The sequence below is a fragment of the Thermobia domestica genome, chromosome 10 (genome assembly GCF_964235325.1).
Source record: "Thermobia domestica chromosome 10, izTheDome1.hap1.1, whole genome shotgun sequence".
Classification (NCBI taxonomy): domain Eukaryota; kingdom Metazoa; phylum Arthropoda; class Insecta; order Zygentoma; family Lepismatidae; genus Thermobia; species Thermobia domestica.
The window spans coordinates 16,252,226-16,271,084 of record NC_137463.1 but is presented as its reverse complement, the minus strand read 5'-3'; the positions used below and the strand labels follow the sequence as shown (position 1 = coordinate 16,271,084).

At 35.8% G+C, this 18,859-nt stretch overlaps 1 protein-coding gene across 4 annotated transcripts in view; it reads left to right on the top strand.

The window, feature by feature from the left end:
• Window positions 1-10,417, top strand: part of ple (tyrosine hydroxylase ple) — a 79,348-nt gene extending 68,931 nt beyond the window's left edge. For all 4 annotated transcript variants that reach the window (XM_081727771.1, XM_081727769.1, XM_081727770.1 and 1 more), the window contains 3 exons: window positions 2,890-3,016; window positions 4,129-4,358; window positions 8,610-10,417. In XM_081727771.1, the coding sequence (XP_081583897.1) occupies window positions 2,890-3,016; window positions 4,129-4,358; window positions 8,610-8,778 (526 nt within the window). In that variant the 3' untranslated portion in view covers window positions 8,779-10,417. The remainder of the gene's footprint in view (window positions 1-2,889; window positions 3,017-4,128; window positions 4,359-8,609) is intronic.
• The last annotated feature ends 8,442 nt before the right edge of the window (window positions 10,418-18,859 follow it).

The following is an 18,859-nucleotide window of genomic DNA, read 5'->3' as shown; positions in this document are numbered from 1 at the left end:
AGTAGCCCGCGGACGTACACTCTGCTGCGAACAATGAATGTAATTTATTACCACGCAAATTACTCTTCAAATTCCAGTTTTTCATACCTTACAATAATAGACTTACGCTTATCAAACTGAAACGAAATTAGATGAAATTTTTTGAGTTTACGTCCCAGATTATGCCGGCTATGCTAAAGGAGACGATGATGAGATGGATGAAATGGTGGAATGATGAAAGTGGGAGGAAACGGGAGAACCCCGAGGAAACCCACGGAGTTGCACTTCAAAACTGTGCACAATTGTTGGAAATATTGATTTTTTTTTACAACGCAATTTTTGTTATAACATTCAGTACTAACTTGCATGCAGAGCGTCAGTCCGCAGGACTGCTTATGAAAAAATAATTGAACGCGACGCGACTTCAACAATGTTCGTAGAAAATTTAAGAATTTCCCACGACTACACAATTTTCCCTTATCAAATTTCCCCTAGATTGTTGAGTGTTCAATTCCTATGACAGAAATTAGTAATAAGATTAATAGCTATATTAAAGGAAGTTCCAATCACACTGGTTTTATTCATTTCCTTTTTGCTTCTATTATTTTTAATTTCACTTTTTCTTATAGATACACCAATGCTAACAATGGGTGTAAATTTGTCTACTTTGAAGAGACACATACAAACGTTTGCCATTGTATTGGTTTGTTTCTGAAGAACAAAGAAAAATTTAAGCATTTATATTGATCAGCGCGAAAAATTCCCTGGATTTTCATGTTTTATCGAAAAATTCCTTTTCCCTTTTTGCTAAATTTACCTACGAAATTTCCCTAGATTTGAGAAATTTTCCTAAATTAGGAACGTTGGACTGCAGCAGGGTTAAAAATTTTTATCGCGGCTCTCGCAGATAATCCGCACAGAGGATAATCGGGACTTTACTGTATTTACTTGGGATTTCACTAAACATCAAAATTATGCAATTCATATAATTTTCACTAAGGAACATTTTGAATAGATGTGACGAACTCAGTAAAATCAAGCCAGTATTACAAATCATAGTTCACTTAAACTAAATTTCCCAAATAAAACAAAGGGTTAATAAGAGAGAACAGGTATTGAATACATGACTTAAAAAAAATAAAATGAAAACTATAAAAACTGTTTGGTAAAGAAACATAAAACTTCTGGTAACTTTCCTTGCAAAGTAATTAAGTTGGTCTGTGCCTACAATAGATTGTTACAAAATCTCCATTACATTTAAACGTAGCCAGATGATTTGCTTTAGCGATCCATTGCCTTGACTACTGTTTGATCATTGACGTTAACTCTGAAAGCACGAATTGTATCATCCTGTTGCCGCATGGCGCTGTATCAACGTCAGAAAATGAAGTGAGAGCGGATTCAAAATTTAATTACAAGTCAATAAAGAGCGCCTCTTTGCAATCAAATAAGGCGCCATCTCCCCTGTTAATAACTTTACTTTTACCGGGATGCAAAATGCCACACCATTTTTTTCCCCCGCTTCTGTCTTCAAAACTTCACCAAACTTCTTGGTGTCATCCTTTCGACCCTTGCATTCTTGTTTTTAAAGTTAGTTTGAATCTCTGGAGTATAAAGAACTTTCTGGACTTTGACATCACTTTATTTTATTTTTATTTTTTTAATACTCTGTTCTTCCGTGTGACTAAACAATGGCTGAGTAGTGGAGCGCTCACCTCTGGTGTGAAGGGGCCATTGTTCAATCTTACGCTATGTAGTTTGTGGTGGACAACATCGTAAAAGGGATAACCTAGGACATTTCCATTTTTTTGTACTTTATGGTTAACGTGAATAAATTTTGGTGTACGCAGTCTTGGGTTCAGTTGGTAAGACACCGAAATCTTGATCCACCACTCTGAGAAAAATGAAGATCTGCTTGAATTAAAGGCAGCGAACTCTGCTCCAGGAAGCCTATATATAATAGAAACAGATAAGATTACTAAATCGTTTGATTAAAAGCAGTCTGGGCGGCCAAAGCTCTCCATGGGCTGTAATCAGCAAGTCTATGAAGAAATATTTACTACTATAATTGACGATTATATGCTTCCCAGGTTCAATTGCTTATAGCAGTCTTCAATAACCTACCAGGAAAGTTAAAACTACACGAAACACTAAGGCCGGTAGCCAGCCATAAAATGTAGGGGGTGGGGGCGATCCAACCATCTTATAGTTCATCACCGTATTATAGTTTATTTGCAAGCCTACCGTGAAAATTTAGAGGGGCCCGGCTCCCCCTAGACCCTCTGGATACGGGTGTGATACTAAGTGTATCAGATCATTCCTCTCTATGAATAATCAGAGTTCAACCGAGAACTTAAAAACTAAGCGGAACAAGGCAGGAACAAGTCCAGAACTGTCGGGGAGGGGTAAACGCGAGTAAGCCATAGCTTATGCTAAGGGTGTTGTACCTTAAGCCAACTATGAACAATAACTAATATAATGGTAGAGGAAGTGGAGAAAAGTAATCATACTGGTATTTAAGGTACCATACCAACATCAACTTGTCAGGATTTGAACTGAGGAAAAAAATCAGGATGGCTTGCCGCAATGTTTGAACCTAAAACCAGACTTAAAAATAAATAAATAAATAAATAAATAAATAAATAATTCTCAGTTTCGACAGTAAGTTTTAAATTGTAATCCAAGACTTGTACGTTGGAAACAAATTTAGAATCAAACTGTAGCTTACTATACCATATAGATCAGAAGTACTTTTGTCAATCTTCAACTGGAAAGGAAGTTTCATATGCTGAGACTGTATTAGAAAGTAGACTGTGTAAACTACATGAACAATTTTAATTCATAGTTTAAGTAATGTTTATGCAGTTATTTCAACCAAGTTTGTAATTCTATTTTTTCTTTTGTCTTCAGAGACTGTATCCATGAACTTCTTGGTCATATGCCACTTTTAGCTGATCCCAGCTTCGCACAATTTTCTCAAGAAATTGGACTGGCATCTCTCGGTGCATCTGATGAAGAAATAGAGAAGCTATCCACGGTAATAGATTTTAAAGAATTTTGAAGAGCTCACAACAAAATTAATGCTAGACAGAATTAACCAGTTTCACTTCTCAAGTTATTTTTACGAATAATTATATTTTGGTTCAATATTCTATAAATGTGCTTGAACGTGAATTTAAACTATCCCACTAAAATTTACTAGTTGTATTGCAAAAATTAAAATAGAATCGTTAAATTTTTGGATACTTTTAGTTTTGGTCATTATACTGACACTTTCTATTTCAGATTTACGTAAATATTTTTTTTACACAGTTGATAAATTTTAGGAAACCAAATTGAAAGCTGACAGGAAATCTTACACTTTTATTGAGGCAGAAGTGCAGGTTAAAAGATCTTAAGGCAGTGTTCGAAAAATTCTGATCTAGGCGTTAGTTCTGAAAACTAGGATGGCCATGATACAAATCCAATTAGATACATGGGCTTACAAGTTTTGATCATAAATTAGCTAGACAGGAGACTAAGATTTCCAGTCACCTTTGCGACCTGGCGATCGGAATGTTTTGAGCTGAGTCTTAAGGTGCATGCGTCATCTTAGTTTCGTATCCCATTAATTATATGGATAAGTATTTTTCCTTATTTCAAAAACTTAGAATTTTAATTTTTAGATTTTACAATTTGTCATAAATGTCATTTACTTTGTAGAAACTGTTTACTGTATTACGTAAATTTTGATGTATTAATATTTAAATACATACAGCACAATGTAAGTTCTATGTTGTAAGGGAGACAAGATAGTTTGAAGACGAAACCATAAAACCAACCCATTAACCCTTTAGGGATGGCTCGGTCTCTTACTTCCGAGACTAAAAACACTGGACGCCCTAAAAGCCATCAGTCTGAGCATTGAAAGACATGACAAACGCAAATCTGGTTTATAAACCACTTCAGTTTTCAGCGAAGCGACCGGGTTTTATATGCCACAGCCGTCTGTAAAGGGCTAAAATATCCATTAATTTCAAGAGAAAAGTAATACTGAGAAACCAAGAGAAGACAGATATTATAAAAAGTCTTAAACAAGGTAGCTAACACAAATGATAAATTTTGACTGGACTATTAATGTATAACTGAATGAAATTTCTCTTCCTTCAGGTGTATTGGTTTACTGTTGAATTCGGGCTGTGCTTGGAAGGTGGCAAAGTAAAGGCTTACGGAGCCGGCCTTTTATCCAGCTATGGTGAACTGTTGCACGCAATTTCCGAGAAGCCTGAACACAGAGCTTTCGAACCTTCCCAGACTGCTATTCAACCATACCAGGATCAGGAGTACCAAGATGTCTATTACGTTGCCGAAAGCTTCGAAGATGCCAAAGATAAGTTCAGGTAAATATATTACCTTACATTTTAATCTATATTAAGACAGAAATACACTGAAACTACTTAACATCTGTTATTGAGAAGTTGCCAAACAGTTTTTCCACTGAGCATAATTGTAAACATTACAGCATACACATTCATTCATGTAAACAAGCCTAAATAGCATACAGGGGATGGAAACATTTGAAAAATTGCACATTACCTTTATTAATAGCGAGTAGGACCACTTTGGGCACACAGAACGACCTGCAGTCGATGGAACTGGAGAACAGGTCTCGTATCGTTGTGAAAGGGATGTTGTACCATTCTTCCGCCAAAACAGCTGTAAGTTGTTGTAGAGACGACGATGGTGGGTAGCGGGCTCACACCTTGGTCTCCAAAACTGACCGCAAGAGCTCAATGATATTGTGTGGCGACTGGATGCCATGGTAGACGTGACAACTTCGTGTTCATCAAACCAGTCCTGGACGATGTGAGCTGTACGAATAGCTGTCATCTCGAAACATGGCATTACAATCTGGGAACAAAGTTTGCGTCATGGAATGCAGCTGGTCACTCAAGATGGTTACGTAGTTCTTGACAGTGATGTAGGGCGATGAGGAATCCGGTAGAATATCAAGATAATGGCTGCCAAAATCATCATTGAACAACCGCCATGCTACACTCATGGTAACAGCCAGTCTGTATTGTAAGCTTGTGCTGGCGTTCTCCACACGTAAACTCGGCCAGCATTTGGAAACAATGTAAAGGAAGACTCACCGACCAGATGACAGTCTTCCACTGCTCCATTGTCCAGTTTTTATGAGTGTTGCACCAGTGTCTTTGTATAGCAGCATGGTCAACAGCCACGAGCGGTTTGGGAATTGCAGATCTGCCATAAATATCCTGCTTGTCGAGTTCTCTTCTGACTGTTTTGACTCGAACAGGGTTTGTAAGCACTGTATTCAGGTCAACTGAGACTTTTGGCGCCGTGATCTGCTTGGTCACAATCCTACCCAATGCGAGTCTGTCGCAACACACACTTGCGTCTACGCTGGTGCTTCGCTGATACAGGTTTTCTGGAACATTCGTAGGCAGTCATGATCTTAGAGACTCTTTGATACACCAAATATGTACTCTACTTTCGTCATGGAAGCGCCCACCATACGTGCACCCACAATTTGCCCTGTTTGAAACTCAGCTCAGACATTATTCATAACCTGCACAGACCGTTCGCTGAACTGTAACTGGCCCATCTGTTAGATTGTTAGGTTGTATACCTCACAGGATGTGCTGGTGACCACAATGACACCTACCATATGACTACCTCTTTTATACCAGGTGTTTCCAACCCCTGCAAGGGCTTCATTCTAATCGAATTCCTGACATTAATAAAAGACAATTTCGTCAAGGAAGGATCAAGGTCCCAAGTTCATATAGTTTCAGGTTAGTCTTTGTATGCGCATCTTACCTTACATAATTTATTCAAAGGGGAAGGCTAAAACTATGTAAGAACATAATGGTTCTATGCATAATCGTAGAAGTAACTTTCTATACTCTAGTATCAAATTATTTACTACATGTAACACACTATTTGTATAATTGTATTTCTTAAAGTTAGGAGACATTCATAGAATATCGGTGGACTTATTATGAATATTGTGGGAGTTTTCGAACATCAGGTTCGATTCCCCGTGTATTTTGTTAGGTCATTACATAGAACCTCACATCCTTTGGTGCTGGAATATGTTAATATCCAAACAAAATTCTTCAAATTTTAATATTTTCTTTTAAATATAAACTAAAACAGCTCTTACTGCAAAATGTCAAAGTAATTTGTAGTAATTTACTGCCGAATAGTTTATAAAAAATAGTAAGGTGCAATGCTATCATACTGATAATCTTCAGGTCAGCGTACGAGGTGCATTTCATGTTACTCGTAAATCTGCATGTTTTCTCAGGACTGGTAACAGATAAATATGTTGTTTTTAAAATGCGCTAGCACTCGTTGTCAATGCGTGACCGAGATGGCAACACCGTACGGCACAGAACTCGAGCAGCAGTGGTGAGATTCACTGATACTTACGCTACTTGTTTTCTCTATTTGTGGTGACACCTTGAAATTCATGGCAGTTTCAGACATGTGATGGTGTCATAGATGTAACTAATGTGCATTCGTGGGTGTAACAGTTCAAAGGCAGAACGTTCTGTTACAACAAAGAATCTCGGCCTCGCACAAGCCGATCTGACGACAGTGTGCACACATCCCAGGAAGTGCCAACTTTGGAGGCGATGTGTTCCGAATTCATTCGGCGATCCTTCAAAACAATTTTCTACTCCCGTTCGATCATGTCAGACCGGCTTGTGCGAGGCAGAGATTATATTGGGTAGTTTTCACATGTTGTCTCTTAGAACTGTCGCACCTACGAATGTACATTAGACATTCATGACACCACATTTCAAACTGGCCATGAGTTTCAAGCGGTGTCATACCACGCAAATGGAGAAAACGAATGATTATATGCTGCTCGTGTAATGAAAAGGACACTTTTAAAAGTATCGTAAGTATAAAAAAGGCATCACTCGCACCGCTGCCGCTAGAGCTCTATGGGCCGTACGGTGTTGCTGGGTTACGCATTGACGAGTGCTCGCCTATTTTAAACCACAGTAAGTTTGTTAGTAGTCCTGAGAAAAAAAAATGTTAGAACTTGAATGCACCTCATATTTAGATTGGTCTGACGCAGGTTCCCAGCCCTTCCAATTATCAACCACTTTTCATTTCTATGTACAGTCATGTCCAAAATGATTGTCGCATGTCTATAAATACGTTGTTGTAGGAATATAATTTAATTTGATAAAGATTTTACCCGGTATTAATATTAGTACGTGTATAATCGGCAAAGACGTGTGTGGTAAATTTCATATCAAGAGCAGTAAATAAGAACAATAAAACGAAAAGAACTCTGCCCATTTAGCAACTTTTTTATTTTATTCATTCTAATTTTCGTATTTATAATTCTTTCCCTATGAAATTTATCACAAATATAAATTTCCTGGTTATACACAGCATTAAAAGTACTCTGCAAAATCATTATCAAATTATTCCCACAACAGGACAGTTATAGATATGAGAATCATTTTGGACATGATCACTTTTTTTACGTCTACTAAGTTTCAATCGTGGTCTTCGTCTAGGTATTTGTCCTTCTGCCATTTCCTTCATAGGTAATAGCGTGATTCATATATTTTTTAATGTCTAATCATCCTGTTTCTTCTATTGGAAATATAATTCAGCATACCTTTCTTCTAAAACTTCCAATCCTGTAATTTGATACCTTACCCATCTGATTCATACTAGCTTTGTCTTAAATAACTTGAACTAGAAATAAAAATTGCTGAGTAAAACAACGTTTATTTTAAAATGAACAAAGCAGCCTTTATGTAACAGTTCCGTCAACTAATTGAAAATATTGGCTTAGTCACTTTCGATGAGAATGTCGGAAGCCAATATCTTCAGTTAATTGGCGAAACTGTTACACATTTATTACTTTTAAATAAACATTGCTTTGCTCAGCAATTTTTATTTCTAGTTTAACTTACCTGTCTAATTTTCAACATCCTTCTATAACACTGGATGAGTTTGTATATGTACATTTTTTATTTATATTAGTTTCATTTCTTTATGTAGTTTAATGATTTAATTCTGTGGTTGCATTGACTGGCAACAGTGCTTTCGAGTGCTACTCAGTGTCAGTGCATGGTGACAATGTGATGAGTCTTCCATTAACATGTTCTTTAAGAAAGTAAATCAAATGTTTCATATTAAATGCATGTCCTTTTAAGTAATAGCGCAAGCAAGCGACATCTAAGACATTCGTTTCTTATTTCTTGCTCCTTCATGATATTCCGGGCAGAAACAGTGCAATGGATTTTATAATCTTTCACAGTTCATTGTCCCCCTTTTGCATATCACATTTCGAAGAGTTCGAGCCTGTTTTCCCCTCTCAATCCATGCTTCTTTCATACGACGCCATATTCCGGGTGTTCACCTCTTTAGTGTAGAGCCAATGTTCCCGATTAGCAGGTTTCTTAGAACATTCTCTTTGCTGGAGCTATTGTGGAATTTACACCTTAGTGGCACGTGTTTATATTACAATTGATAGATTGTATGTTTATAAATTTGTGAAAATGGTTTAAATCAAATCTAATGACAAAATATTTCCTAATAGATCGAAAGATAGTTAACTAATTGAACTCATTTTTAATATTTTCTTCCAGACGATGGGTGAACACTTCCATGACCAGACCTTTCGAAGTCCGTTACAACCCACACACCGAAAGGATAGAGGTATTAGATTCCGTGGACCGCTTCGACCACTTGCTCTCTCAACTGCAGCTAGAAATGAACCACTTAAACAACGCCATCAACAAACTAAAGTTTAGTTAAAATGTGATGGACTGCAGTTTGATCTCGTATGTTGTGCACTACTTTACCCATTAGCAATTTAAGCACGTGCTAAGTCAGAGCTTGTGTGTTTTTTTTTTTCATGTAATCTATGCGCACCAACTGCAATTTTATGAAAATAATTATGTTGTTGGCAGTTCAAACATGACAAGTTGTGCTGGACTACTTATTATTTATGTAGCAATGCGACAAATGTTGTAAACGTAAATGTGTAGCTCATCTTCGGCGCATTTTTTCAACTTTGAAGACTAGTATTGAATATTTTTTTACTTCAAGCTATTTCCTCAGTGCTGCTTTTAAATAATTGGATATGTATTTTATATTACTAGTCATATTCCCGTAAACATATGAATGACAACTGTATCCATGTAACATGCTGGGAAAATGACAAACGTTTCTTATACTATTTTTTTTATTTAACGAATGGCATATAAGTTTGTAATTTTAAAGTCTGTTGCACAGAGCACGGATTAATCTTTATGCACAACGGACTAATTCGGTCCAGTGCACAGAAACAAAATAATTTTTATGAAATTAGATGGAAACGAAAATTTTAGTGGTCATCAAATTACCTTGTATCTTATATTTGATATTCTATAATCAGTTTTACTAAATCATTTGTTTATAGTTATTCATAACTATAGACCAACAAAAATATTTCTAAACAATTGAAGTGCAATCCAGGAGTGTCAAAAGGATTATCTAGTTTATTTCCATCTGGTTTATATCATAAATCTAAACAAAAATAAGTTTTATCTTTGTGGATTAAGGTTTGAAAGCTGCTAATTTTTCGCACGGTCACTGTTACTGCTGTTGGCACACTGTCAAACACGCCATCACTTATTTCACATAGCGATGGCCTGAGCATATTGTGTGATGTCAACTCGGCGCTCAATCGCCTCTGCAGAAAATAAAAACTGGGAAAGTATAAAAGCAGCTATGTCCAGATGTGAGTGCAACTGGAGCATAGAATTACTGACTTTGACATCTGAAGTCTAGTTTCTATTACTTCACTATCACTATTATTCACTATTACTTCACTTTTATTAAATTAATCACAGACCTTGTTTCATTTTAAATGCGTACACTAAAGGTACGCATGATGAATATTAGCAAACACATATATGCCATTCTTATGTTTTTTAAAGCTTGTGACAATCTGTGATGTTTGTCTACGACAACAGTCCGTGAGAAAATGTTTTTGCTATTTTTTTAAAACACATTGTAAAGTATTTTTATTATTTTATTGTACACTGTTAAACTATTTGACAGTACAGTTCCTCAGAAATAATTGATATTAACAAGAGAAATGTTATATAAAAAGTAAACAAATTATAAATAACTATGCTTAAATTTGCACAAAGGATATAAATATTTAATGTAGCGTAGTTAATTTCCCCTTGTTCTTTGTATGTTCTATTATACTATTTCTCATAATTTCAACTCTTCCAAAGATGAACTACAGTGAAGTTATGGCTTTTTTTAATTTGACTTGCCATGTCGGAAGATTAAACAGGGAGAATTCTACGCAATGTATTTTTTTTTTGTGATTAGTATTGTAAATAGTATAATGTATTAAATACTATGCACAGTGAGACAATAAATGTAGTAAAACTACAAACTTTTAAGTGTTTATTATTGAAAAATCATCTTTAAGAATATATTCTAAGACAGATGAGTGGAGAATTCATATTTCAAATCACATTTTACAAACATACAGTCACTCTAGAAATTCTAAAGAAATTACTAAAACAGTATACTGTAGTTGCGGTCCAAACTAACTTGGTCATTGAGTTTGCAAGAGCTATCCAAAGAAAAGTTCTAACTAAACTTTTTCTTGTAAATAAGTGAAACTGGTCTGATATTGTACCTATTCCTATTTGTCAATTTACTCTGAAGTCAAAACAAATAGTAAGAACTTATTGTATTATTTGAATGACATGAAGATATTGCGTTAAATTCTTATTGTTCGCTTTTGTGCCTTAACGAGGTGTTCGCCGCCCCGGATTTACATAATCTATCCTGTCAGGAATTATTCAAAATTAGAAATAGTAGCGACACAGACTAGGCTTAGACTCGTCTCGTAGTTTCGAGACGGTCGTTTATAAATCGAAAGAACGCACTCAACATGTAGTTAACTGAGACTACGATTCACTTAAATTACGAGACGAAACTAATCCCAGTCTAGATGTAATCTCGAATATTAACATAAATTACTGGAATTAGTTTCTTTTTACTAAATTCAATGCATGTTATATGTAAGATAGTGAAATGATTGCCCTTGGATACTAGCAGTCATAGAAGAATACTGCAAGATGTTCTCCAGGGGACCCCACACTTATTACTTCGTACAATAGGCATGGCCTCTATTGTCCATCCAGGGAAGATCCTTTAGAGTTGCACATGCAGAACACTTAACCACACCACGTCTCATTCAAGCAGAAATCTCCCAAGGCTAGTCCCTCTCACCCATCCTGTACGCCATGAATACGGCGGACATCCCTACTACCCCCAACACAGGGGTAGCAATATTCGCAGACCACACTACAATCTTTGCTAGCCATGGAAACCTCAGCTATTCCAACCTATCTGAGTCTACATCTCTAACTTTTACACAACTGGTCGGAGGAGTGGAAGATTAAATCAATAAAAGACGTCAACTTCACGGAAAACAGAAGCAGCATTCACATAACACTAGCTATGGTAGGAATACCGCTGACAAACAAGCCAAACAGCTCAGTCCAGCTGGACAGGAAACTGACATTTGCCACACATATCCGATCAGTTGCTAAGAAAGTCGACCAAAGGTTCAAATCATTGCTATTGCTACCTTCTACCCATCTCTCACCCTGAAAACAAAGATATATGTGTCAGATACGCATACGACCCACCATGATGTACTCACCCTGCATGGCAACAAGCTGCAAATGTCCACCTGAAGCAGCTAAAACTCATCAAACAGCGGCCAGGGCCATAAACGGACATTCGATGGGAACAAATCCACGCAGATCTTGATTCTATTATTATCACACCAAAGGTCAATCAAATTTTGGAGGAACTCAAATCTTCGCCCCACCAGCATATTGCCAACATACGAATCTCAAACCCCAGGCGGCGAATCTACAAAATGCGAAGACAAACATAAGCAGAAATCATCCATAGGAAATGGAGCAGGAGGAGCGCAACAGTAGTCCTCCAACACAGATACATTCACACAATACCAATAGAAGACAAGGGCTTCGGCTCGGTACTTCAACGAACAATTTAAAACTAGTGAAGAACAATATAGACTTCAGAAGACATCGGTTATCAACTGGTCACATCCTACTCTCTCCAAGCTGCACTGCGCACGAGATATTCCTCTACCGCTGAGCTGCATTGGCAAGAAGTACCTTAATCTATCTCCGCGCTGCACCGGGCAAGAGATGTTATCCTACCTGTGCGCTGCATCAGGCATGAAGTTCCTCACTCATCTCCGAGCTGTATCGGGCAGGGTAGTTTTCAATCAAATGCTAAAATCTCACAGGGCAGGAGGTCTAACTTAGAGAACTATCAGAGAAATTACTTATTTGTAATCTAGTATACAAACTGTTTAAAACCTATTTAAAAGGTGAGGGGGGGGGATTGGTGTACCATTACTTTACCGAATAGTACAATATTCGGGAGAAAGAGGGAGTGAATGCCACAGTTGATCACTTAGTACTAGGTATATCAAAATTATTTTAAACAGCATATATTTGAGTTCGGATTCAATAAATTTTATTCTTTCCAGTAATTTAAATGATTTAAGAAGTTAACAAAATATTCCGAAAATTAATTTTGTACACTAAACTTTAAGTTTCAACTTCCTAACGTTACTTTTCCACACAACATAGGAATTCTCCTTTAAAAAAAAATGATTAAAAGTGTCTTTCCCCTGCAATTGCTCGTGTAAATAATAGTACCATTACATACCAACTTTGTTTTGAAAGGGTGGCAAGCACCAACCAAGAGTAAGTGAAACTAAAGTAGTAAGTTACTAAGAGAGAAGGAAATCGGCGACTTCCAGTCGAGAGAACTGAACTAAAGAAGTAAATTACTACAGGAGTAAATTTTTCATTTACTCCTGTAGTAAATTTATTTACTCAATAACTGCTGGAGAGCACCATCAAAGAGTACGCTACTACATTAGTAACTTAAGGAGGAAATAAGGCAAAAATTTACTCATAAGCAGCAGTAGGAGTAAAGTTAGAAAGTAAGATGTGTTCTTTGATTTCTGTGTATTAAATATCGAATTTTATGGATTATCTGGACTAGGAAGAATATATGAAGATGTAGGAAGAAATAGGCAACCCAAGAATGAGGATTTTAATGGATAGAAGAAACCCATTTGCGATGTATAGCGACCATGATTTCAAAGAGTGGTTTGGTTTCGTAAGGAATCTTTTGAGTCGCTGCTTGGTATGCTGGAGCCATTACTGCATCATAATTCTGATAGGAACCGTGCTTTGTCTCCTAGGCTGCAACTTCTTTGTAGATTGCGAGTCCTTCGCACTGGTACTTATCAAATCGTAGCAGGGGATTTCATTAACATCGATCGTACTACTGCTGGAAGAGCTTTTAACGGTGTGATAAATTTAATTGCCTTAAAGCCACTGTATGTGTCCATGCCACAGAACAAAATCAAGGAACAAAAGGAAATTTAAGGAATTTGTGGATTCCCGAATGTCATAGGGCCATAGATTATGTACACCCATGTCCAAAATTATTGTTGCATGTCTATAAATATGTTATTCTAGGAATATAATTTGATAACGAATTCACCCGATATTTCTTATGATGTTCGTATGTGTATAATCGTAAATAAGAACAATAAAACGAAAATAAAATTTTCTTGTCCACTTACCAACATTTTATTTTACTCATTGTAATTTTCGTATTTATAATTTTTTTCCTATGAAATTACCACAAATATACATTTCCCGATTATACACGTACTATCAGTATTAAAAGTACCCTGCAAAATCATTATCAAATTATATTCTTACAAGAAGACAGTTATAGATATGCGACAATAATTTTGGACATGAGTATACAGTACATATACCCATACTTTGTCCTTCTGGAGCAAGCAGAGCTATACAGAAAATCAAGAATTTCTTTTCTAGTAATACACAAATCATTTCTGATGCCAATATGAAGATTTTGAACTTGGTAAGCCGTGGCTGGGTTTCACGTATGATGCATGCATTTGGGACATTGGTAATCTTATAGTTCTGTAGAATTTGAAAATGGACAGTATAATGGGTTGCTTGTTGGAGATAGCGGATATGCTCTTTCCAAACATCTTATGTCTCCTGAGTTTCGACCTCAGACAGGAGCCGAAGAGCGTTACAATAGAGCCCATATTGCTACAAGATGTATAATAGAACGTTCATTCGGTGTTTGCAAGAAACATTTTCAAATTTTCACTGAAACAATGCGATATGAAAAAAAATGTTGAAATGTTATTGTGGCTGCTCCAGATCTGCACAACTCTGGAATAGAAGTTGGAGATGTGTTTCACCCTGATGCTGTGCATGTGAATGACATCCACCAATATGCATTTCAGCCAGAAGCAGATGCTGCAGGGCAAGCTGTCAGGTCTATTATACTTAATTATTTTAATTAATGTGGTACCTAATTTGCTAGAAGAATAAGAAGTTATTGTAAAGACTTTCCCCTCTTAAATGAATATAAGACACTGGATCGTCACTACTGCAGTGAAATGTGACCCATTTTATTTATGTATAATTTTATAGTTATGGTTCTCTGGTTTCTTTTTCTTTTCTTTTCTTTTTCTTTTCTTTTCTTTTCTTTTTTGCAAATAGGGGATTAACATTTTCATTTTATTTCTTACTTCAGTACGCAAAGTTATACAATAAAGATGTTTTGATTATTTCTAAGAAAAAACAAGATGTCTACTCTTATAATTTTGTTAATACAAATAAATATTAGTATGTGGTAATTAGAAAAATTAAATGTACTGATGCTGAAATAATAAACACAAACCTTACGTCATGTGAAAAACAAGACCATATTGGAAAAAATATCAATCAAATAAAATATATTTCGTACACTTTACCACCTGGCAAGGAACTGGATGAGGTGTTTATACTCTGAGAAGAATTGTTTTATATATAACAGTTCCTGGACAATAGTTTTTCTTTTGACGTTATAATTACATAATTATTTCTGATTTAATAATTCTTGTTTCCGATCATGAATCGACATTAATATGTTCTTTAACTTTCAAATACTATCGTAACAGTGTAATGTAATAAAATTATATTTTGAATGAAAATAAATATTTCGTACATATAAAACATATTCATATTCATTTACAAAAACATAACTTTCTCGAGCACATTGCCTGAAGAACCGGAACCTAAAATTTGCTCCATTTCGTTGTTGAACTTATTCATAACTTCCATTTTAAGGTTGTTTTCTATGATTTCTCTCTGTCTTTTTAATTAACAACATTTTTGCATTATATTCCTCTCATATTAAACGCATTTTCAACGAAACAAGCTCATCTGCTTTTCCCAACAACTTCCTGTTCTTCACTACAAGAACATGTTCTTTGCCTTTTTTTCATTGGCGCATCTTTTAATAAGCCTCAGCTCCCGATAGCAAACGAAATACACGTACCAGTAGTGTGTAGAAATGGTTTACTTCTTTAGTAAAAAAAAACGTTACTACTTTAGTTACAACTAAAGAAGTAAATATAAATTGAGCTCTCCAACAGTTACTAAAAGAGTATATTACTATGGAAGTAACTTAAGTAGTCCAGATTAAAGAAGTAAGAGTTACTAAAAGAGTAATTTATACTAGTTTGGTGCTTGCCACCCTTAAGGTTGGCGAGCACCAAACTAGTATAAATTACTCTTGTAGTAACTCTTACTTCTTTAGTCTGAACTACTTTAGTAAATTACTTCCGTAGTAATATACTCTTTTAGTAACTGTTGGAGAGCTCAATTTCTATTTACTTCTTTAGTTATAACTAAAGTAGTAACGCCTTTTTACTAAAGAAGGAAGCCATTTCTGCACACTGCTGGGACATGCATTTTGTTTTCTATCGGCAGCTGAAGTTTATCCGAAGATGCGGCTATGAAGAAAGGCAGAGAATATGGGGTTGTAGTGAAGAGCCGGAAGTTGTTGGGAAAAGCAAACGAGCTTCATTCGTTAAAAATGCGTTTAATACGAGAGGAATATAATGCAAAAATGTTGTTAATTGAAAGACCAAGACACATCATGGAAGAAGAGCATAACCCTAAATGGAAAGTTCATAATGAAATGGAGCAAACATCAGGTTCCGGTTCTTCAGGCAATATGTTCAAGAAATTTATCTTTTGTAAATAAATATAAATATGTTTGATAACATATTTTATTTGCTTGATATTTTTTAGTGGTTTACGTGTTTTTCCACATGACAATATTTGTGTATATTATTGCAGTATTAATACATTTAATTTTTCTAATTACCACATTCTAATATTAATTCGTGTTAGCAAAATTATAAAAGTAGATATCTTGTTTTTCTTAGAAATTATCAAAACACCTTTATTGTATAACTTTGTATACTGACGTAAGAAATAAAATGAAAATATTAATTTCCTAATTGCAAAAAAAGAAAAAGAAAAGAAAAAAGAGAGAAACGTACCTATAAAATTATACGTAAATAAAAGAAGTGCCTTATTTATTCATTTAAGAAGGAAAAGTCTTTACACTAACTTATTATTTTACTAGAAAATTAGGTACAATTCTTATTAAAAATAATTAAGTATAATAGACCTTCTAAGAGATTGCCTTGCAGCATCTGCTTCTCTATGAAATGCACATTGGTTGATGTCATTCGCATCCATAGCATTAAGGTGAAACACGCCTTCAGTTCTATTCCAAAGTAGTGTAGAACTGCAGCAGCCGCAATAACATTCCCACACGTGTTCTGTTTATATCGTATTGTTTTAGTAAGAATTTGGAAACGTTTCTTTCAACGCCGAATGTACGTTCTATTACACATCTTATAGCAATAAGGGATCTAGTCTAGCACCCTTCGGCTCCTATGTGGGGTAGAAATACAGGAGTCATAAGATGTTTGGAGAGAGCATGTCCACTGTCTCCTTCACAAGCAACCCATCATATTGCTCATTATTAAATTCTACAGCAACTCTACTATTGTCCCAAATGCGTGCATCATGTGTGGAACCCAACCGATAGTTTACCATGTTCAAAACTTTCATATTGGCATCACAAATGATTTGTGTATTGATAGGAAAGAAATTTTTGCTATTTCTATATAGTTTTGCTTGTGTTCCAGAAGGGCAAAGTATGGATATATATATACATAATCTATGACCCCTATGACATTCGGCAATCCACCAATTCGATAGAATTCCGCTTTGTTCATTGATATATTTTCTTCGTTATGTGGAATGAACATACATACAGTGGCTTTAAGGGAATAGAACTGTCTATCACTCTATTAAAAGCTCTTCCAGCAGTTAATGAGATCCCCTGCTACAATTTGATAAGTATATAACAGTGCAAAATATTTGCAAGCCACAAAAGAAGTTGCAGCTAGGAGACAGAGCACGGTTCCTGTCAGAATTATGCTACAGTTACGGCTCCAGCATACCAAACAGCGAATCGAAAGATTCCGTACGAAACCCAAACCGCTCTTGGAAATCAATGTCGCTATACATTGCAAGTGTATCTCTTCTCTCCATTAAAAGCCTTATTCTTGGGATGTGTACCTCTTCTGCCATCTCCTTATATTATTCGTAGACCAGATAATCCATATAATTCGATATTTAACAGGCAGAAACCAAAGAACTTATCGTACTCTCTAACTTTACCCCTACTACTGCTTAGGAGTAAATTTTGACCTTATTTACTCCAAAAGTTACTAATGTAGTAGTGTACTCTTTGATGGTGCTCTCCACCTCTTGTGGAGTAAATAAATTTACTACAGTAGTAAATGAAAATTTTACTGCTGTAGTAGTTTGCTCCTTTGTTCTGTACTCTCGACTGGAAGTCGCCGATTTCCTTCTCTCTTAGTAAGTTACTACTTTAGTTTCACTTACTCGTGGTTGGTGCTCGCTACCCTAAGAATGGAAATAAGTAGAAACAGGAATTCCAGAATATGATAGCGAGAGATCATGAAAAGAGGAAAAGCATAAGGGAATGAGCTTGAACTATCAATATAAAATACTGTAAGTTATTTGGATTGGAATGTAGCGCCATTTTTAGCATCCAGGCCATAAGCGGTGTGGGTTTAAGGGTGGAATCCGAAGCACCGTAATGCATTCAAATGTGTTCAATGCTCTCTCATCAGGAATTGAACCCGGAACCAGTGCACCAAAATTGCGTACGCTATCCATTAGATCATGATTAGTTTCTATTACATACCGAGAATAAATTACACAAATTTATTTCTTAGTCTGATCTGAATCATTTGCAGCCCCCTCTTTGGGAGCTGCTATCTATAATTGTATATATTACCTTTGTTTAATTATTCTTGTGCATTGCTTTATCAGTTAATATAGTTTTAGAGAGAAATCCCGGCCGGGTAAAATTATTATTACATTTCATTTAATCAATATTTTTATTTTTGTCTGTGTGTGATTTTGTTTCTATATCTTATTAACTAACATGCAGTTTCTTCTTTCCAACAGGATTTCTTTTTTTTTAAACAGCTCACTTAGGGGAGAGCCAGAAACCATCGCTATCTTGCCCGTTGATATTTTTTGTTTGTTAATTTTAAAATTTTTAAACCAAGCGTCTGTCTGGTGACCGTTGGTTGTATCGTCTATATAAGAGCAGGAGAATCATAGGTGGGGGAGGATTCCAGCTCGACCGTCTAAAGAGGTAGATGGTTAGGGTTCTTGTCCAAAGAGGGGACGGAATCTCTTTTCTGGAATTCTCAGATTCTCTGCCAAAGAGGTGGCTAGAGATTTACATGGTACAGCAAGAGGGCTGTATCGCCGCGATGCTAAAAGTTTAGTTTTTGACATAATTTCAGACCACAACTCTCTTAAGAGGA